This window comes from Danio rerio, chromosome 25 (genome assembly GCF_052040795.2).
Source record: "Danio rerio strain M-AB ecotype USA chromosome 25, GRCz13ab, whole genome shotgun sequence".
Lineage (NCBI taxonomy): Eukaryota > Metazoa > Chordata > Actinopteri > Cypriniformes > Danionidae > Danio > Danio rerio.
This window is the reverse complement of record NC_141045.1, coordinates 16,105,087-16,125,671: the sequence shown is the minus strand read 5'-3', so window position 1 is coordinate 16,125,671 and position 20,585 is coordinate 16,105,087. Positions and strand designations below refer to the sequence as shown.

The 20,585-nt window shown below is 35.6% G+C and overlaps 1 protein-coding gene across 5 annotated transcripts in view; it reads right to left on the bottom strand.

Annotated features, from left to right (window-relative positions):
• Window positions 1-18,627, bottom strand: part of dnajc24 (DnaJ (Hsp40) homolog, subfamily C, member 24) — a 29,567-nt gene extending 10,940 nt beyond the window's left edge. The window contains exons 1-5 of one of the 5 annotated variants that reach the window (XM_087310510.2): window positions 18,382-18,627; window positions 17,778-17,889; window positions 9,218-9,375; window positions 8,407-8,687; window positions 4,947-5,085 (exon numbers count right to left, since the gene is read on the bottom strand). In XM_087310510.2, the coding sequence (XP_087166636.1) occupies window positions 4,947-5,085; window positions 8,407-8,577 (310 nt within the window). In that variant the 5' untranslated portion in view covers window positions 8,578-8,687; window positions 9,218-9,375; window positions 17,778-17,889; window positions 18,382-18,627. The remainder of the gene's footprint in view (window positions 1-4,946; window positions 5,086-8,406; window positions 8,688-9,217; window positions 9,376-17,777; window positions 17,890-18,381) is intronic. The other 4 variants (XM_087310509.2, XM_087310511.2, XM_087310512.2 and 1 more) reach the window with 4 other exon arrangements.
• Between the last annotated feature and the right edge of the window lie 1,958 nt (window positions 18,628-20,585).

The following is a 20,585-nucleotide window of genomic DNA, read 5'->3' as shown; positions in this document are numbered from 1 at the left end:
TATTTTAAATATTCCAGACAAGTTTAGTTTGCCAAAGGGTTAGAGACAAATCTGGTTTACAAATGTAATAAATTTGAATTGAATAAATTTTTTAGAGTAGTACTCATCAATAGACTGTTCTGTATGGTTGTTAAGGTGTTGCTAGGTTAATAATTAGCAATTGCAGTCAATACAGGGTTCCTGTTCCTAAATTAAATTTTCCTATTGAAGATGGTTGAAAGTTATATTATTTGTTGTCAATAGTTAAATCAATAGTAGCTCATATGGAATTAGTTTTCAAACTATTGAGCATTCTGTTAGCTACCATTTAAAAACCAAAAGCAAATCTGTTTTGTTCAATGGTAAGGCAGTGCAGATTCCCATAAAAATGCATCAATTTCCCAGTCTGCATTTAGTTTCTCATAAATTAATGGGCAAAGAATCATGTGGTCTCCTTGAATTTATGAGATTCCTTTATGAAATTCAATTCAACAAATCTAAACATGATTCCTCCAAATACAGCGTTCACATACTTTTAAATTTACTTTAAACGCTGATTTGTACCAAGATTGATCACTAACGAGATAACTAAAATGAAACTGCAGTAGAATGCACACTAATATGGACAATAACATTCCATTTGTTAGAAGTACGTACTGCAGTTTTGTCATTGACGCTTTAAAGGTGCCCAATAATGAAAATATGGGTATTCCAAGGCATGGTAAAATAATAAAAGATCAGTATATGGAAATGGGCATACTGTGAGGCTCAGAGACCACTGTTTCTTCATGTAAAGTGTAAAACCCTGGTGGACAATAGGCCAATCAGAAGACAGAACCAACTGTGATGAGACTTGCAGGCCATGCATCCCTCATCATTTACATGTAAGTCTACTTTAGGTCATTCATCCATATCTGACGAGCAGCTGATGTCATCAAAAGCAGACCAACTCATATGCTGCTCTGAGATCATAAAAAAATGCTGAAATCATTAATATGCATGCCTCAGGCTGCGTTTGATAAGCCAAACGTTTTCTAGTAAGACAACAGTGATCATTTTCCTCCCTTAGTTGTTTAAGGCGTATATTTCACTTACTATAAATGTGGGACTCATATTTTGAAAAACCAGCCCCAATTTGTTTACCATGCATTACTGGGCAACGACAGCACGAGGCATGTTCAAAACCACTTCAAAAAGCAAAATGCAAGATTTACAGATTACACATTTATTCTTCTTTACTTCGAAGAGGCATAAGGTGTTTTAAGTTACATCTATTTTTTTATGTGTTTATTGTGGAATTTGATGCATATGTTTCAACAAACACATGTAGACTGCCTAAAGCCATAAACTGTCTATACATGTATGTGCGGTAGATATCGGAGAACAATTTAACTTATTAAACCAATGCATTATATGGCACCTTTAAATACTCGACTTTGTAAAGCAGTAGGGATTTATAAGATTTTATATCTACTGAATAAAAATGCTATTGACGCTGCACAGATAATCATTAAAAGATCACAATGTCTATTAAAATGAAAGCTTACCCCAAAAGTTTTATTTTTTTAATCCAAACTTTTCAGAGTTATTTTTTCTGTTGAACACAAAAGAAGATATTTTGACAAAAGATAGCAACCTCTAGTCATTGACTGCTATAGTATTGATTTCTCCACCTATGGAAGTCAATATTTACAGGTTTTAACTTTCTCCAAAATATCTTCAGAAGAAAGAAACCCATAAAGATTTATAACCACTTAAGGATGACTAAATACTTTTTTGGGGTGAATTATCCATTTAAACACAAACAATTTTATTCATAAATGACCAAATTTGCATGTCTATTAAACCTTTGACAAGAGTGATCAGTCATTATACATTCAAATCGGCATTTGACCCAGAGAAAGCAGTTGATATGTTATTGTTATGAAAAAACTTCAACTCCACACAAGTAATAAATCAAGCATTTTTGATTACTTTCAATGAGTCTTTCATCTCACAGCATCTCAATTAGATTCAGGTCAGAACTTTGACTAGGCCAATCAAAAGTCTTGACTTTCACTCAAGACTTGCTGGTGTGCTTTGGATCATTGTCCTGCTGCAGAACCCAAGTTTGCTTTGGTCACTAACAGTTGGCCGGACATTATACTTTAGGATATTTTTGTACACAGCAGAATTCATTATTTCATTTATAACAGCAAGTCTTCAGGTTGTGAAGCAGTAAAACAGCCCCAGACCATCACACTACCACCAACACATATAATGTTGGTATGATGTTTTTTTCTGAAATGCAGTATTCATTTTATGGCACACATAATTGCACACACCTTCCAAAAAGTTGAATTTTTGGTCATCCACAAAGTATTTCCCCAAAAGTCTAGGGGATTATCAAGATGTTTTCTGACAAAACTGAGATATGCTTTTATGCTCTTTTGCTCAGCAGTGGTTTTCGTATTGGAACTCCATTTTTTATAGCAGAGTCATAAACACTTGTCTTAACTGAGGCAAGTGAGACCTGCAGAACCTTGGATGTTGTTATGGGGTCTTTTGAATGGGTTGGCGCAGCACTCTCGGGGTAATTTTGGTCCGCTAGCCACCCCTGGCAGGGTTCTCCACTGTTCCATGTTTTTGCCAGTTGTAATGGCTCTCACTGTGGTTCAGTACAGTCCCAAAGCTTTCAAAATGGATTCATAATAGGGCTGCACAGAACATTGTTTGGCATCGATATAGCAATGTGATCATTCACAATAGTCACATCAGAGGATCTGCAATGTCAAGTTCAGCTTAAGTTTATTTATCACTCAGGCAATTTGAGTGGAATTATAGCTGACCAAGAACCACATTTTTGAGAGATTGTGAAGTTTAACCTTACTAGAGTAAAAAAAGTGATGTTTGTTTTGTTTTTAAGGCGTATGACTGCCAAGATTTCAAGTCCATTTAAATAATTTGTGTTCAAAAAAATTATAGACGATGAAAATGTATTGTATTAAACTTTATTTGACTTTTATGAAGACTATGCCGTTTTATTTGCTTACATTTGATTATTCAACTTATAGTCAAAAACAGTTAGACTAACCCCCCAAAAATGTAATAAAACAAAATAAAATATGAATTATAAATATTATCTGGCCTATGAAATCATCCCAATCAATATAAAATTATGAGTTCTTTCCAAATTGACGGATTCAGGTCATCTGGTGAAATAATTAAATACATATTGCAATATATATTGCAAAAAACAAAATCTTGCAATGTCAGTTTTTTTTTTTTTCAAAATAATGCAGCCATACTTTATAACATTTTCCACACTGGTAGATCTTAATTATTTTCTTTCTCCTCATTTGCTTTTTTGAATTTCTTTGGATCTTAGCATGATGTCTAGCTTTTGAGGATCTTTTGGTCTACTTTCTTTTTTCAGTCCGGTCTTAAGCGAATTTATTTATTGTGAACGTGTGGCAGTAATCAGGTGTCAAAAATGTTTTATTGGGGGGAGTTTTGAACGGTAATTTCAAAACTGCACGATGTCTTGTGTTATCTTTAACTAATGTTTAAAGGGCCATGAAACACCCGTTTCAGCAGAGTGTTTTCACACCTCTAGTTTGGAAAAAGTCAGGAAAGTGGGTGTGTCTAGCTCTGTTTGGATGGGAGTGTCGGGGGAGGGAAAAGAGGGAGGGATTTGAATAAAAATGTGAATTTCCATTTGGGCACACGCTGATTTTCACTGAGGAAAAACAAACACACAGGCGCAGGGGAGAAAGACAGTGACTGTGTTTAATAACAGTGAAATGTTAGATACCGCATGTCGTACAAGAGAAAAAACCTCTGCATTTCTCGGTAACTCAGATGCACTCGGTAGGTCATAAGCCGTGTGTGTGTAGACTATCCTATCACAAAATGTGGCGAAAATTCAACACGACGGTCGGTATTAGTTTGCTTATCTTTTAGCCCATAATATTGTAGTGATATTAACGTACTGATAATTAAGTAACTTAAAAATTATTTTGACTAAGGTCTGTCTTTAAACACTGAAAGAGTACTGCTGACGATATGAACTATAACTTTGCAATCTGAATAAACAAAGAAAGGGCACTGATCGCACACACACTTGTATGTAGAGACTGGACTATCAACGCCAACTGGAGCCGCGTCTTTATTAAAAGGAGACGAGCAGCAAATCCGGATTTTACAATTTCCAGATGCCAGAAGCTCTCGAGTAAAAAAATGTTCCGTACAAACATATTTCTGCCGTGTGTCTTGTGCACCGATTCACACGTGAGTCTAGTTGCGCTCTCATAGCTGGAAAATGAAAACAAAACCTTCGTTGCAGCACATTATAAAAGTAACACTGACGACCTGTATCTCCAAACAATTCTTCTTCCTTTACCACTTGTTTTAGCAACACAAAGTGTCGTCTCTCTGCTGTCTGAACACTGTTTCAGGTTAGAACAGTCTTTGAAGCTATCATGCATATTAATGAAGTTGCACCGCATACACAATAGAGCGCGCTGATTGGTTTGAACCAAATTTTACTCATGAATGAATGAATACAGCACACTCAGAGACGTAATAAGGCACTCGCGTTAAGATCTCATGGCCGTGACGCAGCTTTAAAAATTAGTTTCAAACGGGAAGTACGAATTTGCTCGAAATAACGCAAAAACAACCAATTTTCACCTTTTAGTGAAACGTGTGTCCTAATAGTGTTTTTAGCAGTGTGGGACACATATACGACTGTCAACAGCACAAAAATGTGTTTTGGTGTTTTGTGTCCCTTTAAATTTGTTTGATGATCAGAAACATTAAAGTGTGAGAAACATGCAAAAAAAATTAAATCAGTATGGGGGCAAACAGTTTTTAACTTTTAGTAAATTATTTGTTATTTTATTAATGTATCTATTCAGAACTGTTGGAAAACCATGAGCTCTTTCAACCAACAAAAAACTGTGACCATCTTTTAAGTAGGAACATACCCCGTAACTGCAAATTGTACTCGTTCCTGCTCTCCTCATTACTTAAGATCTTCCAAGCTTGGTCGATGTCAATGAATCGCTGCAGGTGCTGCTCCGCTTCCTCTTCTGAAACGTCTGGCCTCTGCTTGTCTGGGTGAAACTGCCAATCAGAATGCACAGAGATGAGATTGGCAGAAATGAGAACCAATGACATTTTATTATTTACAATTGGACAATTATGTTTCATTGAATCACAACAGGATACAAAAGGTAGAAATTTTAAAAAACTATGTAAACAAGATGACATTTCTTGACTTAAAAATGTTCACAGGCAATTCGCTGATGGATTAGCTGTGCCTTTGGCCAACTTACTATAGAAGGCAAACCATGGACACTAAAATAGACAATGGTGCAAAAAACAAACAAAACTAAATATATATATCAGTTAGGACAGATATGTCTTCTCAATAACAAAACTGGTCAGAGTAGACAGTTAGAAGGGTAAAGGCCGACTTCTTCCTCCAGCTAAAAACACTAACATGATCTCCTAAAATATGACAGATCCTACCATAAACTCACTGCTTCACCAAAATATATAGTTTTACCCAGAAGACTAATGCAGCCTCCCTAAAGTGAGCTTTAGGGGTTACTTTGACAGTCCCTTCCGGCCTGGAAGGATTCTTACGAAGTACAGAACTATTCTTCTCCTTGAGGAATCTATGGACAGTGGGCTGTGGCTATCGATTAGTGAGGGTCGAGGGTCAGTCAAGCCGCGGGGCTCTTCATTTGCCCACTGGAGAAGAGCAAGGTTGAAAGGGGCAAACGGAAAACAACTTAGATCCTTTCGAGCAGGCATTCAACCAGACTCTGATTATGCTCTGGCACAGACGAGCAGAGCATTGCATGTGTGTGTGTTTGTGTTTCTGTATGGTCGTTATAGTTCAGAAGCTGCACTGCCGCCAAAGTCGGGTAATGATGCATGGGGTGACACTGGGCTACAATAAACGACAATCCGGGGCAAGCCAATTACTGTCCACAGCGATTATATTTTTAATTTTAAGTAACAGGAAGACTGAATTCAACTAATCATTTCAAGCAATTACGTTTAAAACTAATTAAAATTTAAGGGTGCCCGTTCTCCGTTGTTTCCTGTTCATCCCCCCCTCCTCTGTTTGTGTTTTTGTTGTTGTTTTCACTTTGTTAATAGGCGGTCAGAATGCGATGAGAAGAGGGACAGAAAAGCAACTGCAGCAACAAGCCAAAAATTAACTTCCTGATTGAGAGAATCATTAACAATTTCTTGGCGCTTTCACAGTGCGATTGAAAGAGGACACAGCCTCACAACCCACTCTCGAATATGAAAAAGAGGGAAGATCCTTCAACATTCTGATGTGAATTGTTCATTATGACCGTCCAAATGATGAAAGGCTTTTGTGGACATGTTCATTCTAGCACAAGCGCATTCACACGCCGATATTACAGATTCCAAGGTGGTAAAATGCGGGAAAAACATCCCTCTGCAGTCAAATCTCTGTTTAATTAAAAGTACCAGAGTAAAGAAGACATTAAGATTAGGAACTGCACAGGATACCAGCTAAGAGGATTAAATCGATTTGTGTTTAGGACGCTTCAGATCAGAGGATCAGAGAATGACCAGAGTTAAACAGCTAAAGCAAAGTCGTAAGTGAAACTTTAAATCAGCAAAGCTATTTAGAATAGAACTGGAAACATCACTATTAAATATTATATTATATGATGCCTCTTATATAAAATATAAAAATAAGGGCACTACGAAATGACGATGGTACTAAAAATTAAAAAGCAAGTACTTGCGCATACCTATAGACTAAAAGCCAACAAAACCATGATTTGGAATTTGCATTATGTTCAGAATGGTCTCAGTTTTTTAAAAAATTTGCACTTTGAGAGGAAATGCTGTATTTTGCATGCCAAGTCCGTAGATGGCGATGTCACTAAATTAAAACTATGGCTGTTTCTCTACTCCAAGAACACTGAGAATGGACACATGTTCTAGTGGAGTCCGTTCTTGCCAAGTTACCTTGGAGGAACAAACTCGGGAGACTGCGAAAGCAGAATGCGTCCTTGTAAATGTGTACTTTTTAATTTTTTTACAATAAGTTTTTTATGTACTTTTATAAACAGATCTGTTTGTAGGGAAAGTAGTTCAACCGTTTACTTTTATTTATCATTCCTAGTTTGAAGCTGCCTTTTCACTGCACACGACAATCGGACGTGACTGTCGGAATACACCCCCTTGTGACAGCCGCACATAATATTCAGTTTTGTCGTGCACCATAGTAATCTGGTTCTCATGGTCGTGTCCGAAATAAAAATGTGCAAAAGCAAAAGCCTATATTCTCTGTGAGTTCACCATGGTTGAATGAATGAATGAATGAAAGAATACGTATTATTGACTGCTGTAAATTTTGAAGGGAATGTGGAGACAATATTAAAAATAATATAACTTTTTATTACTCATTTTTTGAATAAAAAATTATTATAATTTTTTTTAATATAGACTTTTTTATAATAAAAAAAAAATTACGGAAAACCACTAGTTCTTATCTCACGTGCATGGACTTGCTTGGACAACCCTGAAATACATCACATCTGGTCGACTGGTCGCATATGGTCAAGTCGCAATAGTTCAAATATTTTAATGGATCCACAGCTCAAATCGGATCCGAATTTTCTGCATAAGAATTTTCCACTGGAAATGAACGACTTCCGATCTGTTGCTTGTCGTTTGTCGTGTGCAGTGGAAAGGCAGATTAAAACGAATTAGAAGTTGTAAAACAATCGCAGAAAATAGTTTACTTCCACATTGCAGAAAAAGTCATGTTCGCAAAATCTAGATAGATAATCCTGAAAATTATTATACAAAGTGAATAAATATATATTTACATATATTTGCATAAGTAAATAAATTCAATCATGGGCTAAAAATCTACGGATTCTGAGTGGCCCAAATAATGACCCCATTATCATGTATCATGTATCATGTATAGCTGTCGTTGTATAAATAAACAGCCAAAATACATTACAAATGAAATTTTTTAGTTGAAAGTGACATGTAAACGTCCCACCAGACTTAAAGTGCTTAAATAAACTACATAACCCTTTAAACTTTAAGCATATTATTTAACTTTTACAACACAGATATTCTGACCAATATTCTGACCAACAAAAAAGCCTATATAATAGCACATCATTATGTTTAGGTGTTTTTAGGTACAATAATAACCTATTTAGTAAAACTTCCTTACGCAAAATCTTTGAACGAAACTACATTACGCCCCCTGCTTTTGTTTCTGTGGTGTGGCAATCTGAACCCTCACTTTTCCCCCAATGCAATATGTTTATATCTATTCTCAGCCAGCAGCACAGAAACAGAAAAGCAGCTCTGTTTCTGAACCTTGAGAATGGTCGAGCAAGCTTGGCAGCACAATTTCTCTGTTACCTCCAGCAGGACGCCAGATTCTGCCAGCGAATTAGACTCTCTCCCCAGTGGCGCAATCGGAGATAGGGTTTTGCTTCCCTCTACTCTTTGTAGGTGAGCTTGAGGAGTCAGGACCACAGGTGTGAAGTGCAGCTTAGCCCTGGCAAGCACATACCGCTGCTCCACAAACATCTCACTGGGTAGCCTTTTGTCAAATAGACAGTCCCTGTGAACCGGGTTTCAAGTCTGTCGTAACTGAGTGTCTGATTGAGTGTCTGATGAAAAGATGAGGAAACGCTGGGCTGAATGTAGAAAAAAAATTTTTCTTTAAATCAACATGCGTTTTTGTTTAGTTTTTTTGTATATACAGGTTTAATTTCTTAAATGTGTTTGTATCATGCATGATTAATGTTTGATTTATTACATAATATTATGGATAATAACTAAACACAAAGACTATGGTTTACAAGCTGGGGTTAATTATATTTCTTCAGCATTTTAAATGACTAAAATTTGATAAAAACATTCAATATTTAATATTGAAAATATCATTAGAGTTCTTTTCATTGAACTCAGTTCTTCCTAAAACAAAGCTAAATTAGAAATCATTCTAATATGCAAATGTATTGCTCAACAAAAAATTATTACTTTATAATAATACAACTAATAAATATAAATATTATCATTATAACTATAAACTAATAAATAATACTAAAATAAATCTATTTTCGTACAGCTATTAAAGTCTTTTCTGCTATTTTAAACAGTTAAAAACAATCTTATTAAGCTCATTTTTTCATTTTATTATATTATCAAAATATATACTACATACATGAGTGACAGTGGCGTAGTGGGTAGCATGATTGCCTCATAGCAAGAAGGTCGCTGATTCAAGCCTCGGCTGGGTGGGTGGCATTTCTGTGTGGAGTTTGCATGTTCTCCCCGTGTTCACGTGGGTTTCCTTCAGGTGCTCCGGTTTTGCCCACAAGTCTAAAGACATGCGGTATAGGTCAATTGGGTATCAAAAATTGTCCATGGTGTATGTGTGTAGATAAGTTTGCTGTTCATTCCGCTGTGGTGACCCCAGATTATTAAAGGGACTAAGCCGAAGAGAAAATGAATGAATGCTGCATACAAAAAGAAACAGTAGTACAGCAGTCAACATTTGAAGTGTATCATCAAATTTCATCAAAGTTGTCCTAAAACTATTGAAGAACACCCATTCTTGTCCTAGGAATTCTGAAAAACATTTTTGATTCACATTTTGAAAGTTGACTACTGTATAATATGTTTATTTTATGCTGCATATAATTCTTTTAAAATCTGTGCACAGTTTTAAAATAAAAATCTGATTATTTTTCATGCTTATTTTATATTTATTGCTTAATATTTGCATTTAGATGCTTTAATACTTGTTTACACATTAAATTTATTTTTCAGGAAAATATTTGTCTTTCTATTTCAACACTACACGCTTAAATTAACATATTACTTGTTGATTCTTTTGTAATTATTATTACATAAATATTTATTCTGTAATTATTTGTAATTAAATGTTTTTTTATACACTTGTGTAAACTCTATAATATTAAATCATCCTCTAAACACATTTGAAGGTAAATGCTTAGGTAACCATCTCCTAAAAATCATTTCATTATGCATTAACACTGTAAAAGGTGTCTCAATTAAGATAACTTGTACCAATCAAAAAAAAAAAAATTATGTGGATTAAACATAAAAAATGAAGTGGACACAATGAAATCTCAAGATATGTGTTGTTTCAGCTCATATTAAATAAGTAGTTTGAACGAGCAAAAAAAAATGTTTGTTTGTTTTTATTGCAGACTCAACATTACAAACATGAGGCTGGTAATCTCACATCTTTCAATAATGTCACTCTACAACTTCCACTCGGCGCAGCTCAGGTAAATGTTATAAATACATAACACAACTAGAGGCTGGAGCTCAGTTAGAGCGGTCCGTCCTCCTGCCCCTCTGGAGTTACACGCTTTAATTGCTGTCTCTTTGCACGCATTGTAAAATATTCATTTACTGGGGCTAATGGAGCTTGGAGAGCAAGAACACAATATAAAGGGCTGGGCAATTTGGAGCACTCGCCAGCTCTAACAATACATCATCATCTCTCCAAGGCTGTGAAGGGAGCACTGCCACAGCCTCTGCTGGGCTTCGTGTGCCAGCCGCTCTCTGTGCTTCAGCGGAGAGACACAGGGCATAAAGGCTACTGCCATCACACTACTGCCACCTACTGCCAGACTGATCTCTGAGTCAATGAAGATGGCAATGATGTGAATGCAGACTGTAATCCTCAGTATTACAGGTTTTTGGGTTGTTTTAGCTCTTTAACTCATTCGTGTCCATGTTTTGCTGGTAGAGATTGTAAAATTATTATTATTCATTATTTTTTAAACAGACAGGATTTCAACAAAAGTTACACACTTTGTGTTCATGTCATTTTGGATGTTCAGATGTCTTCTTTTTCGTTCTCTAAAGATGTATAAGTATCAAAAAACTTTTTTTTTTAACGTACAATGCAACAAATGCAAAATATTTTGTTAAATAGCTTATTGACTATTGAAAATGTAGTGATTTTTATTAAAAATAAGCAATTTATAATAAGGTATGTAAATTAAATTATATTAACCATTTAAATTCAAGTCTATTTTGAATCTTTCTTTGTGCATTTATCAGAATTAAAAAAGAAACTGGGGGTAAATGAAATAACGCAATATAATATTGTTAACATTCAAACCCTTTTAGTAGTATTGACTCTTTAAGAGAAACTGCTTATCAGAAAGAATATAATTTAGCTGAAGAACATTCATTTATAAAAGCGTATTTTATGATTCTTTTGGCTTCATAAACTTGAGGTGCTTTACAACAATCAGTTATAAATGAATGTTACTATGATTACAAGATCAAGTATAAAATGTGTCTCATTCTTTATTACATCTCACACATTTAGTATATGTGTGTGTGTGATTTGAAAAATTCTTTAAAATATGACAATTGACAAAAAAAGCATAAAGATTCACATAAATTACTTTGTAAATGACTATTTGGTTATAATGCTACAAAACTGGCTTTAATTTCTGAGAAATTTAATAAGAAACTGTTTTTTATCTGATTTTGTCTTTTTATAAAACAATGTGACTGTCATTACCAATCACTTCTCAGCTGTATATTGCATAAGGCATTGGACAGTGGCCCTCAAACTGATTCAACAAATTGCACGGCGCACATCCTGATTGATCGACTGGTGTTATGTGATTGCTGTAATCAAAATGGGTTTGGGATTAAACAAATCAGCTTAAGTATAACTTGACTGCAATAAGTCAACCTGCAATGTGCATTAATGAGAAATACTGATGCCATTGATTAATTGTGCGTATGTTTCCCCGAGCTCGTATTTAGCAAGAACAATTTGCCCTTGGAGGGAACTTTGTCGAGAGAATCAAGAACGATCTGCATAATCTTGATCTCGCTATGCATTTTATCTTTCTGGGCTCAGTAGATATGCAGAATTTATTGTGTATTAAGCATTTATTATGGCAGTAGCTCTTAGTCTCTTTGACTCCAATGAGCAACATTTTCTAAAAAATAAAAATAAAATAAAAAACCTAAGCATATCAATAATAATAAAAAATCTAATTAATTTACGATATTAGAAGTATCAAAGCTGCTTGTTAGTCTCTATTATGTAAATTAAATATTATCTTGGAAGAGATTAACCAATATATAAATTAACCAAAAAATAAATAATTAATGGATCATTAATATGTTATAACTATTTAAATTTCCTTTTTTTTTTTTGTTCATAAACAGCATAAGAAATAATTCTAATATACTGATTTGCATAAAATATTACTGATGCTCAATTATTAATAAAATGTATAATCCAAGTCAGAATATTAAAAAGCATTATATCATTGTAATTCTAATGATCCCATTTATTAGTGGCAATAATTTAAGTGAATTAGGTAAATAAGACAATTTGAAGGCCTACAGACTGATCATTAGTATTGCAGGAATATTTGAATCTTCATTAAAAAACTTTAAATCTGTACTCTAACATTCTGAAGGACTGGTATTTTATGAAGCAGCCATAAAGTTTTGGGTTTTTTAGGTGGGGGGGGGGGTCATTTTGTATATGAAAAAACAAATATTGAACAGTACAATTTTTCATTCTCATTACTTCATAATGTATAAAGTTTTTTTCAAGGCTCTAGATAGTAAAGCTCAAAATGTCTTCTTTCCAATGATACCTAATTTTTGTTTGTAGCTCACTGGGATCAACAACTGCTATTTTACTTTAGGTAGGTGTACATACCCATGTTTGGTGTTGGCTAACAGGTTAAAGAAAAAAAATCTTAGATATTTGAAGTAACACATAAACAAAAAAATATATAATGCAATAATATATTTTATTAGTATTCGATCGACTGATTACATCATTATATGAAGTGTAAATAAAACCAATTATTATTAGAACTGACCTCATGAAATGTAATTACATTAAACGTATACTCTTAAATTTATGTGAATTTGATTACATTTGAACTCATGATGACTGCTCAAAAACAGTCCAAAATTATGAAACCTACATATTTATTTCTTGCAAAACCATATAACTCCACTACTTTCCTTCCACCTGCAGTCACTAGTTTATTTATGGGGGTTGGGGGGGCGAGGCAGTGGCGCAGTAGGTAGTGCTGTCGCCTCACAGCAAGAAGGTCGCTGGCTCGAATCTCGGCTCAGTTTGGAGTTTGTGTGGAGTTTGCATGTTCTCCCTGCCTTCACGTGGGTTTCCTCCGGGTGCTCCGGTTTCCCCCACAGTCCAAAGACATGCGGTACAGGTGAATTGGGTAAGCTAAATTGTCCGTAGTGTATGAGTGTGTGTGTGTAAATGTGTGTATGGATGTTTCAGAGATATGGGTTGCGGCTGGAAGGGCATCCGCTGTGTAAAAACTTGCTGCATAAGTTGGCGGTTCATTCCGCTGTGGCGACCACGGATTAATAAAGGGACCAAGCCAACAAGAAAATGAATGAATGGGGGTTGGTAAAATCTGACCTGTGATTGCAATCAAATCGCACAAAGAAGGTAAATCACGTCATAATGAACTACCTCAAAACATGGGTCCTTTATAGTTGCAGCAAACAGTTTGGAAGCATTAAAAATGTTCAAGAATATGTCCAAAATCCTTAGACGCATTGACCCAGAGACTGTTTAGATTCATGTCACTGATGAGAAGATGACGGATGTTTATTGTATGATGACCAAAATGGCTTAAATAACCAGCAGGCACAAGACGTCAACTTGACATTAGATTGGCACTGTACCTTAATGTTGTTAGATGTTGTGTTTTGTTTGTGAGTAAAAATCTGTTTGACATCAGAACTCAAGGTCAGGTCGACGTTAATGTCAACCAACCTAAAATCAACCAAATATCAACATCTAATGTGGTTACAGCTTGATGTTGTGTGGACATTACCAATATGACATCTATCAGAATTTGGATTTTGGTTGCCATACCTGACTAATAAATGTCAGCTTTTGAAATCAACATGATTTAATACGGTCACTTTCCAAACACAAGCTAAAAATCAAGCAAATATCAATGTCATTTGGCGTTGTTATTGGTGATCAAAATAATGTTCTCCTTAGACACTGGCTAGAAATTGAATTTTGGTCATCTGAAATCATGTAATAAATCTAACCTAATATTAAAGGTGCAGTAGGTAATTGTCTTCAGAAGCATTTTTTGTTGTGCTGGTTGAAAGTCTCTTCACAGTCTAATAGTAATGATTAAAGTAAGTGATCTAAATGTATTTATGTGTATTTTTATATTTTGGGTAAGGCATAAAACTAAAAATGTTCATCCAATTAAATAGAGTCGGACCGACATCTCTCATAATTCTGATAAGTAGCCTAATCTGTCTATCAGCAAATGCAGATTTGAACAACTGTGCAGCCGTTTGTACGCAGCTCCGTCAACTGACGCGCGTTCACGAGAGAGAGTGATCGGTAAAAACATGCTAAATCAAAAATTTTAAAAACCTAAATCTGTATTAGAGTTACCTTTGCACGATGGAGAAAGGATGACACAATGACTGAAGGATTTCTCTTAGACAGGTAATGTTCTGTTTTAAAACTCATTTCATTCATTTATTTTCTTGTCGGCTTAATCCCTTTATTAATCCGGTTTCGCCACAGCAGAATGAACTGCCAACTTATCCAGCACTTTTTACACAGCGAATGCCCTTCCAGCCACAACCCATCTCTGGGAAATATCCACAAACACTCATAAACACACTCATACACTACGGACAATTTAACCCTCTGGGGTCTAAGGGTGTTTTGGGGCTCTGGAGAAGTTTTGACATGCACTGACATTTGTGTTGTTTTCAGTATTTTAAAAACATATAAATGGCTAAAGTGTGATAACACTGTAAACTGCACAAGTTGGGCTACAATAATACCTAAGCAGCATGTTCGTATGTGTTTGTGTTTTTGAGAAAGAAACGTTTATGCGTGGTTAGTGAAAAACTAAAATTTTGAAGTCACTGAAACAAGGACATGAAACACACAGAGAACATTTGTGCACAAGACTTTTGATAACTGGATCTGGTAGTCTAGTGTTTTTGCTTCAAAATTATGTGAGAATCATCTTGTTCACTTGCTCACAGAAAACAATATAATGAATTTAAATTTCTAAGTCACTTTTTGAGTGAAATTGGTTTATGCGGGAAGGTGTGAACTATCATTACTATGCAGTGAGTCACACCTGAGAAGACAAAGACCTGCATAATGAGCTGCATAATGAGCCATCAGAAAAGTATGTGACTAGGAGGGAAGAGTTTCAAGAAGGAATCAGAGGAAAGTTTATTTACTTTTTTGTTTGCAGTTTATTTAAAATATATTAATCACACAAAATAACTGAAGATACACCTGTGAGAGTCAGTACATTCTATAAAGTGTACTGTGTAAATTTTTATTTAACACTATGTCTAAAAATAGGTTATTAAGTCAAAAACATGCCATAAGTCAAAAACATATTATTTTAACATTGTCAAACATCTTAAATTGGTTAAAAAAACAATACATTATAATATATGGAATAGTATATGCAAAGTTTGAATTATAATAATAAGATTCTGAGTTAGTTTTGGTAATCTCATATTAGAGCAATGTTATTTTAAAGAATGATAATTAATCCATATTAACAAAAATTACTGCGAGCAAAAGAAAGCGGGTGAAAAACACACCATGTGCGATAATAAAATCTTTTAAACAGTCCCGTGCATCACAGCAGCTTTTGGCGCAAGTGATCATCCTCTCATTCGGTATTCACAGTAATTATTTAAAGAATAAACTTACAAAGGACACTTAGAAATGTGACCCTGCAGACAGGTGTCCTGTGATGGGGAGCAGTGCAGGAAAAAGGCAGTATTTCATTGTAACAACTGGCCTTCTTTTTGACATCAGCGGAGACTCACAGACGCAAGATTACTTGGTCCACTTTTGTAGCATTTTTAAACATTTTGTGAAGTTGAAGGCTACATCTTCATCTAATAGTTTGTCGGAATGACACAGAGCAACATTACTTTCATTACTGAGCAAACCCGGAGTACTTCTTGTCTACTTTAGCTCTCTTTGCCACTGGTCCTTTACCTCCGTTGTTTTTACATCTGGATTTACACATGAAGCGCGCTTACTGAGAGGCGGGACCACGCTGCTGTAATGAGGCAATATAGGAGTCCTTACTTTTATACGGATTACATAAAAGGAGATCATTTGTTTTCAACTTGAATTGGTTAATGCAAAAGTAGAATATCAAGCTTTATATAGATGTCATAATCATCATCTTTGTTGACTATTTGCCGAGTTTCCTTTCATTTTAGTGACGTGTTTTTCTGACCACAGTCTGCTCGCGTCTACAGACGCTTGTAATAACAATGCCTCGTAGGCGTGGTTGCATTAAAACTAATGAGATCAGACTGAGAAACTAGACATAGCATTGGTTTTATACCGATTACTTTATCAAGCAATGTTTGTTTTCAACATGCATAGCTGCGTTTGAAAGTAGACACTTTAAGCTTTCTAGAAATGCATGTCTCATCTGTGTGCGTTTTGTATTCACGGAGTTTTAGTTTATTTTACTGACACATTTCTGAAAAGCAGTTCACGAAGAGAGAAAAGACAGAATGCCTACACTGTTTGTTTTCCTTATTTTGCAAAAGCACACACGTTTGTTGTTGTTGTGAGTGTACACAACAAAAAGTAGACACATAACAGATTCAATTGATGTATTGATCTTATCTGTACGATCAAAACTGAAAGTGTTATTTAAGTTCATTTCAGCAGTTTGATGCCACCACAGGTCAAAACGCGTATACGCGGTCTTCGACCCCTGAGGGTTAACCAACCCAATTCACCTGTACCACATGTCTTTGGACTGTGGGGGAAACCGGTGCACCAGGAGGAAACCCACACAAACGCAGGGAGAACATGCAAACTCCACACAAAAACACCAACTGAGCTGAGGATCGAACCAGCGACCTTCTTGCTGTGAGGCAACAGCACTACCTACTGCGCCACTGCTTCACCAGAAGTGTTGTTCAGCCACTAAAATCTTCCGATCAAAGATTGATAAGACTATTTTCAGTTTCATAAGGGACCTTTGATGATGTAGATTTTAATTAGTTTAACAACAAAACACAAGTAAATACCGCTATTCCGCCTAGTCTCTCCCTATATTTTTTACCATGCAACTCTGACTATTTGCTCTGAAATAGCAAGTCAGTTTGGATTGTACGCCGCCGGACAAGCACAAGTCGTTTTTAACACATGAGAGAGGGTTCTTTTGCTGAGCTCGTGTTTAAGGAGGCGTGGCTCTAGATGGCAGAGTAGGGACTGTGATTCAGAGATTTATGCTAAGCTCTTAGCATTGTGGAAGATCACCTACTGCACCTTTAACGTCTGATGTTGTGTGCCTGCTAGGCAATCGCTAAATGCACTACAGAATATTGCGTTTACACACATCCATAAATTACATGTAAATGCATCAGCTTTTAAAAATGTAATACTTACTACTCTACTTTTAAAAGGGCTACTTTGTACTTATAGTTTGAGTAATATTTACAACAGAAACTTTTACTCTACTTGCACTAGAATTTAATCAAGTAATGGTACTTTTACATAAGTATGACTTTTCAGTACTCTGTCCACCACTGCTTTCTATACACAATATTGTTTTGTTTTGTTTTCTAAATCAATCAAAGCATTATGATAACTTTTGCAACTAACCTAATATGATATGTCTTCTGGTTTAAAAAGTCTTGATCTATAATTATAATACTTGCTGAACACCTACCATGAGGACAAGTTTCTGATACTTCTGTTTCAGCACTTGTAAGTCATCTGTTGGACAGGCTCCAAGTATTAAGTACCAGTCTTTTTGTGGAGCGTTATAATCTGCCATAATCCTGCAGAACGTGAAGAGAAAATGTAAATAAATTATCAAGTACTAGCTCAAAACATAATCAAGAAAGTGCAGGGCATCTAGTTGTTTATTTAGCTTTGTATCTATAACATACATGCTTTCATATCGACAAATATAATATTTTTATTACCTGAATAGAGGTAAAGTTGGTTTTATATTCGCACATTCAGACTTTCTTCGTAATAATATAATTTCAGTGGTATTCTTTGCTAATGCTAAATAGGCTAATCATTTTAGCAGCCAATAACTATCGAAGTAAACATTGCTCACAGTCAGTTAAATAGCGCTGCTAATGTTGTTTTGAAGTCATGCCTAGTTACATGTAATTTCAGTCCGAATATTGAAAGTACCATAGTAAATAATATAAGGAGCGTGTCACAAGTTGTTACCGAACAAATGTGCGAATATAAAACGAACTTTACCTCAATATTACCTGACTAGCTAACAATAAATAGGTTTAAATATAAATACATACATTTAAACATTACATTAAACGGTCGTTGAACATGAATGTAGTCTCTGTCACGTTATAACTACCAAAACATCATACAACACTTTTTAAAAATATATAATACGCATTTATACCGTATGAAAGTATATAACAAGAGAACTGTCGAGCTGACTAACCGAACATTAAACGATTTCTCCACTTTTTAACGAGCTGTCATGAGCGTTTGCTTCGCCAGTCCATGCTGCACTGCTTTCAGTGTGTGTTTGCCTCACTCTTTTTAGCCCTGACAGAAACATTATGATTTGACGAGTCCCATATTTAATCAAACAGTGAATCAAAACCGACCAAATTGTCTAGCATAATGAATAGTTCGTGCTTATGTTATTACTTGAACAATGTAATGTCTATGTTTGTTTAACACGTCTGCTCTCGAGAAAGCGGAACTCCTTAAACTAAACGTTTCTACACGAATGATTTAAAGAGAAACACGTAAAGGAAGAAATGCGGCTCGATGCTGTATCTATGGAAACTGAGGGAAAGCTTGTTTCAGCTGCGGACGAAAATGAGTGGCACTTGACACTGTGGCTCAGTGGTTTGCTCTGTCACCACAGCGAGGTCGCTGGTTCGAGTCTCGACTGGGTCATTTGGCATTTCTGTGTGGAGTTTGCATGTTTTCCCCGTGTTTGTGGGGGTATGGATGTTTCCCAGTGCTGGATTGCAACTGGAAGGGCATCCTCTGTGTGAAACATTTGCTAAATGAGTTGGCGGTTCATTCCGCTGTGGCGACCCCTGATGAATAAAGAGACTAAGCTGAAAGAAAATGAATGCACTGTATTTTACTTGTATGTTTCATTAAAATCAACAAATAAGCAATGTTTCTTTAATACCTGTTATTTGTATATGTTTTATTATTTTTTTATTATGATAGAATTTTAACCCTTTTGTCAATTTTAGGAGTAATACTTGTGTTGCTTGGGGTAAAAACAGACTTTATAATGTATTTTTTGATTTTTTAAATCAGTACAGCATTTATTTCAAAAATGTTTTTTAATACCTATTAATGAATATGGGGAGAACATGCAAACTCCGCACAGAAATGCCTACTGACCCAGCCAAGGCTCGAACCAGCCACCTTCTTGTTGTAAGTCGATCATGTCACCCACTGCGCCACTGTGACGCCAAAAACTAAATTGTAGCACTGATTGCTAGTATATTTAATTGGGTTTTTAGATTTGACCACATTTTTTTAGACTAGCTTTTAAAATATGTATTTGATGCATTAGTTTCTCCATCATAATTGTAGTCAAATCACAGAATATTTGCCCACAGCTTCTGATTTATGGTTGTTCTAACATTTAAAAAGTTTGTGAAATTAAATAGTTATGAAATAATATATAAATAAATCCATTTAAAAAACAAACATAGTGCCAGCCCCTGACCATTTTCATGCCCAACCAAATGTCATTTCAAACTACTATTTTTTTTGATAAGTCTTTATGAAAAGAGAGTTCAACAGGGCGTGAAACCATTCAATTCGACCGCACGGTTTTCATTTGCATAAACAGAAAACATCTATGAATCACATGCAATAGTCAACTGTTAATTGACAAATATTTTATAGTGAAGCACACAGAAAAAAGCATTGATGCTCCAGAATTTCACCCCTGCATGTGTGTGTGTGTGTGTGTGTGTGTGTGTGTGTGTGTGTGTGTGTGTGTGTGCATGTACGTGGTTTGTGTTATAAGGTTATAAATCATATAAAATTATTTTTTTGTTGTTTCAGAAAGTAAAACTGCACAGGGTGGCACGGTGGCTCAGTGGTTAGAAGAACTGTCCCCTCACAGCAAGAAGGTTGCTGATTCGAGTCCCGGCTGGGCCAGCTGGCATTTCTGTGTGAATTTTGCATGTTCTCCATGGGGTTTTCTTTGGGTGCTCTGGTTTCCGCCACAGTTCAAAGACATGCATAAATTAATCGGATAAACTAAATTGGCGGTAGTGTATGAGCATGTGTGAATGTGAGAGTGTATGGGTGTTTCATAGTACTGGGTTGCGACTAGAAGGGCATCTGCTGAATAAAACATTTGGCAGAATAGTTGGTGGTTGGTTTATTCTGCCGTGGTGACCCTTGATAACTAAGGAACTAGGCCAAAGGAAAATTAATGAATGAATGCACTGCACACAGGGTTGGGTAAGGGTTAAGGTTGGGGTAGGCGGTAGGGGGATAGAAA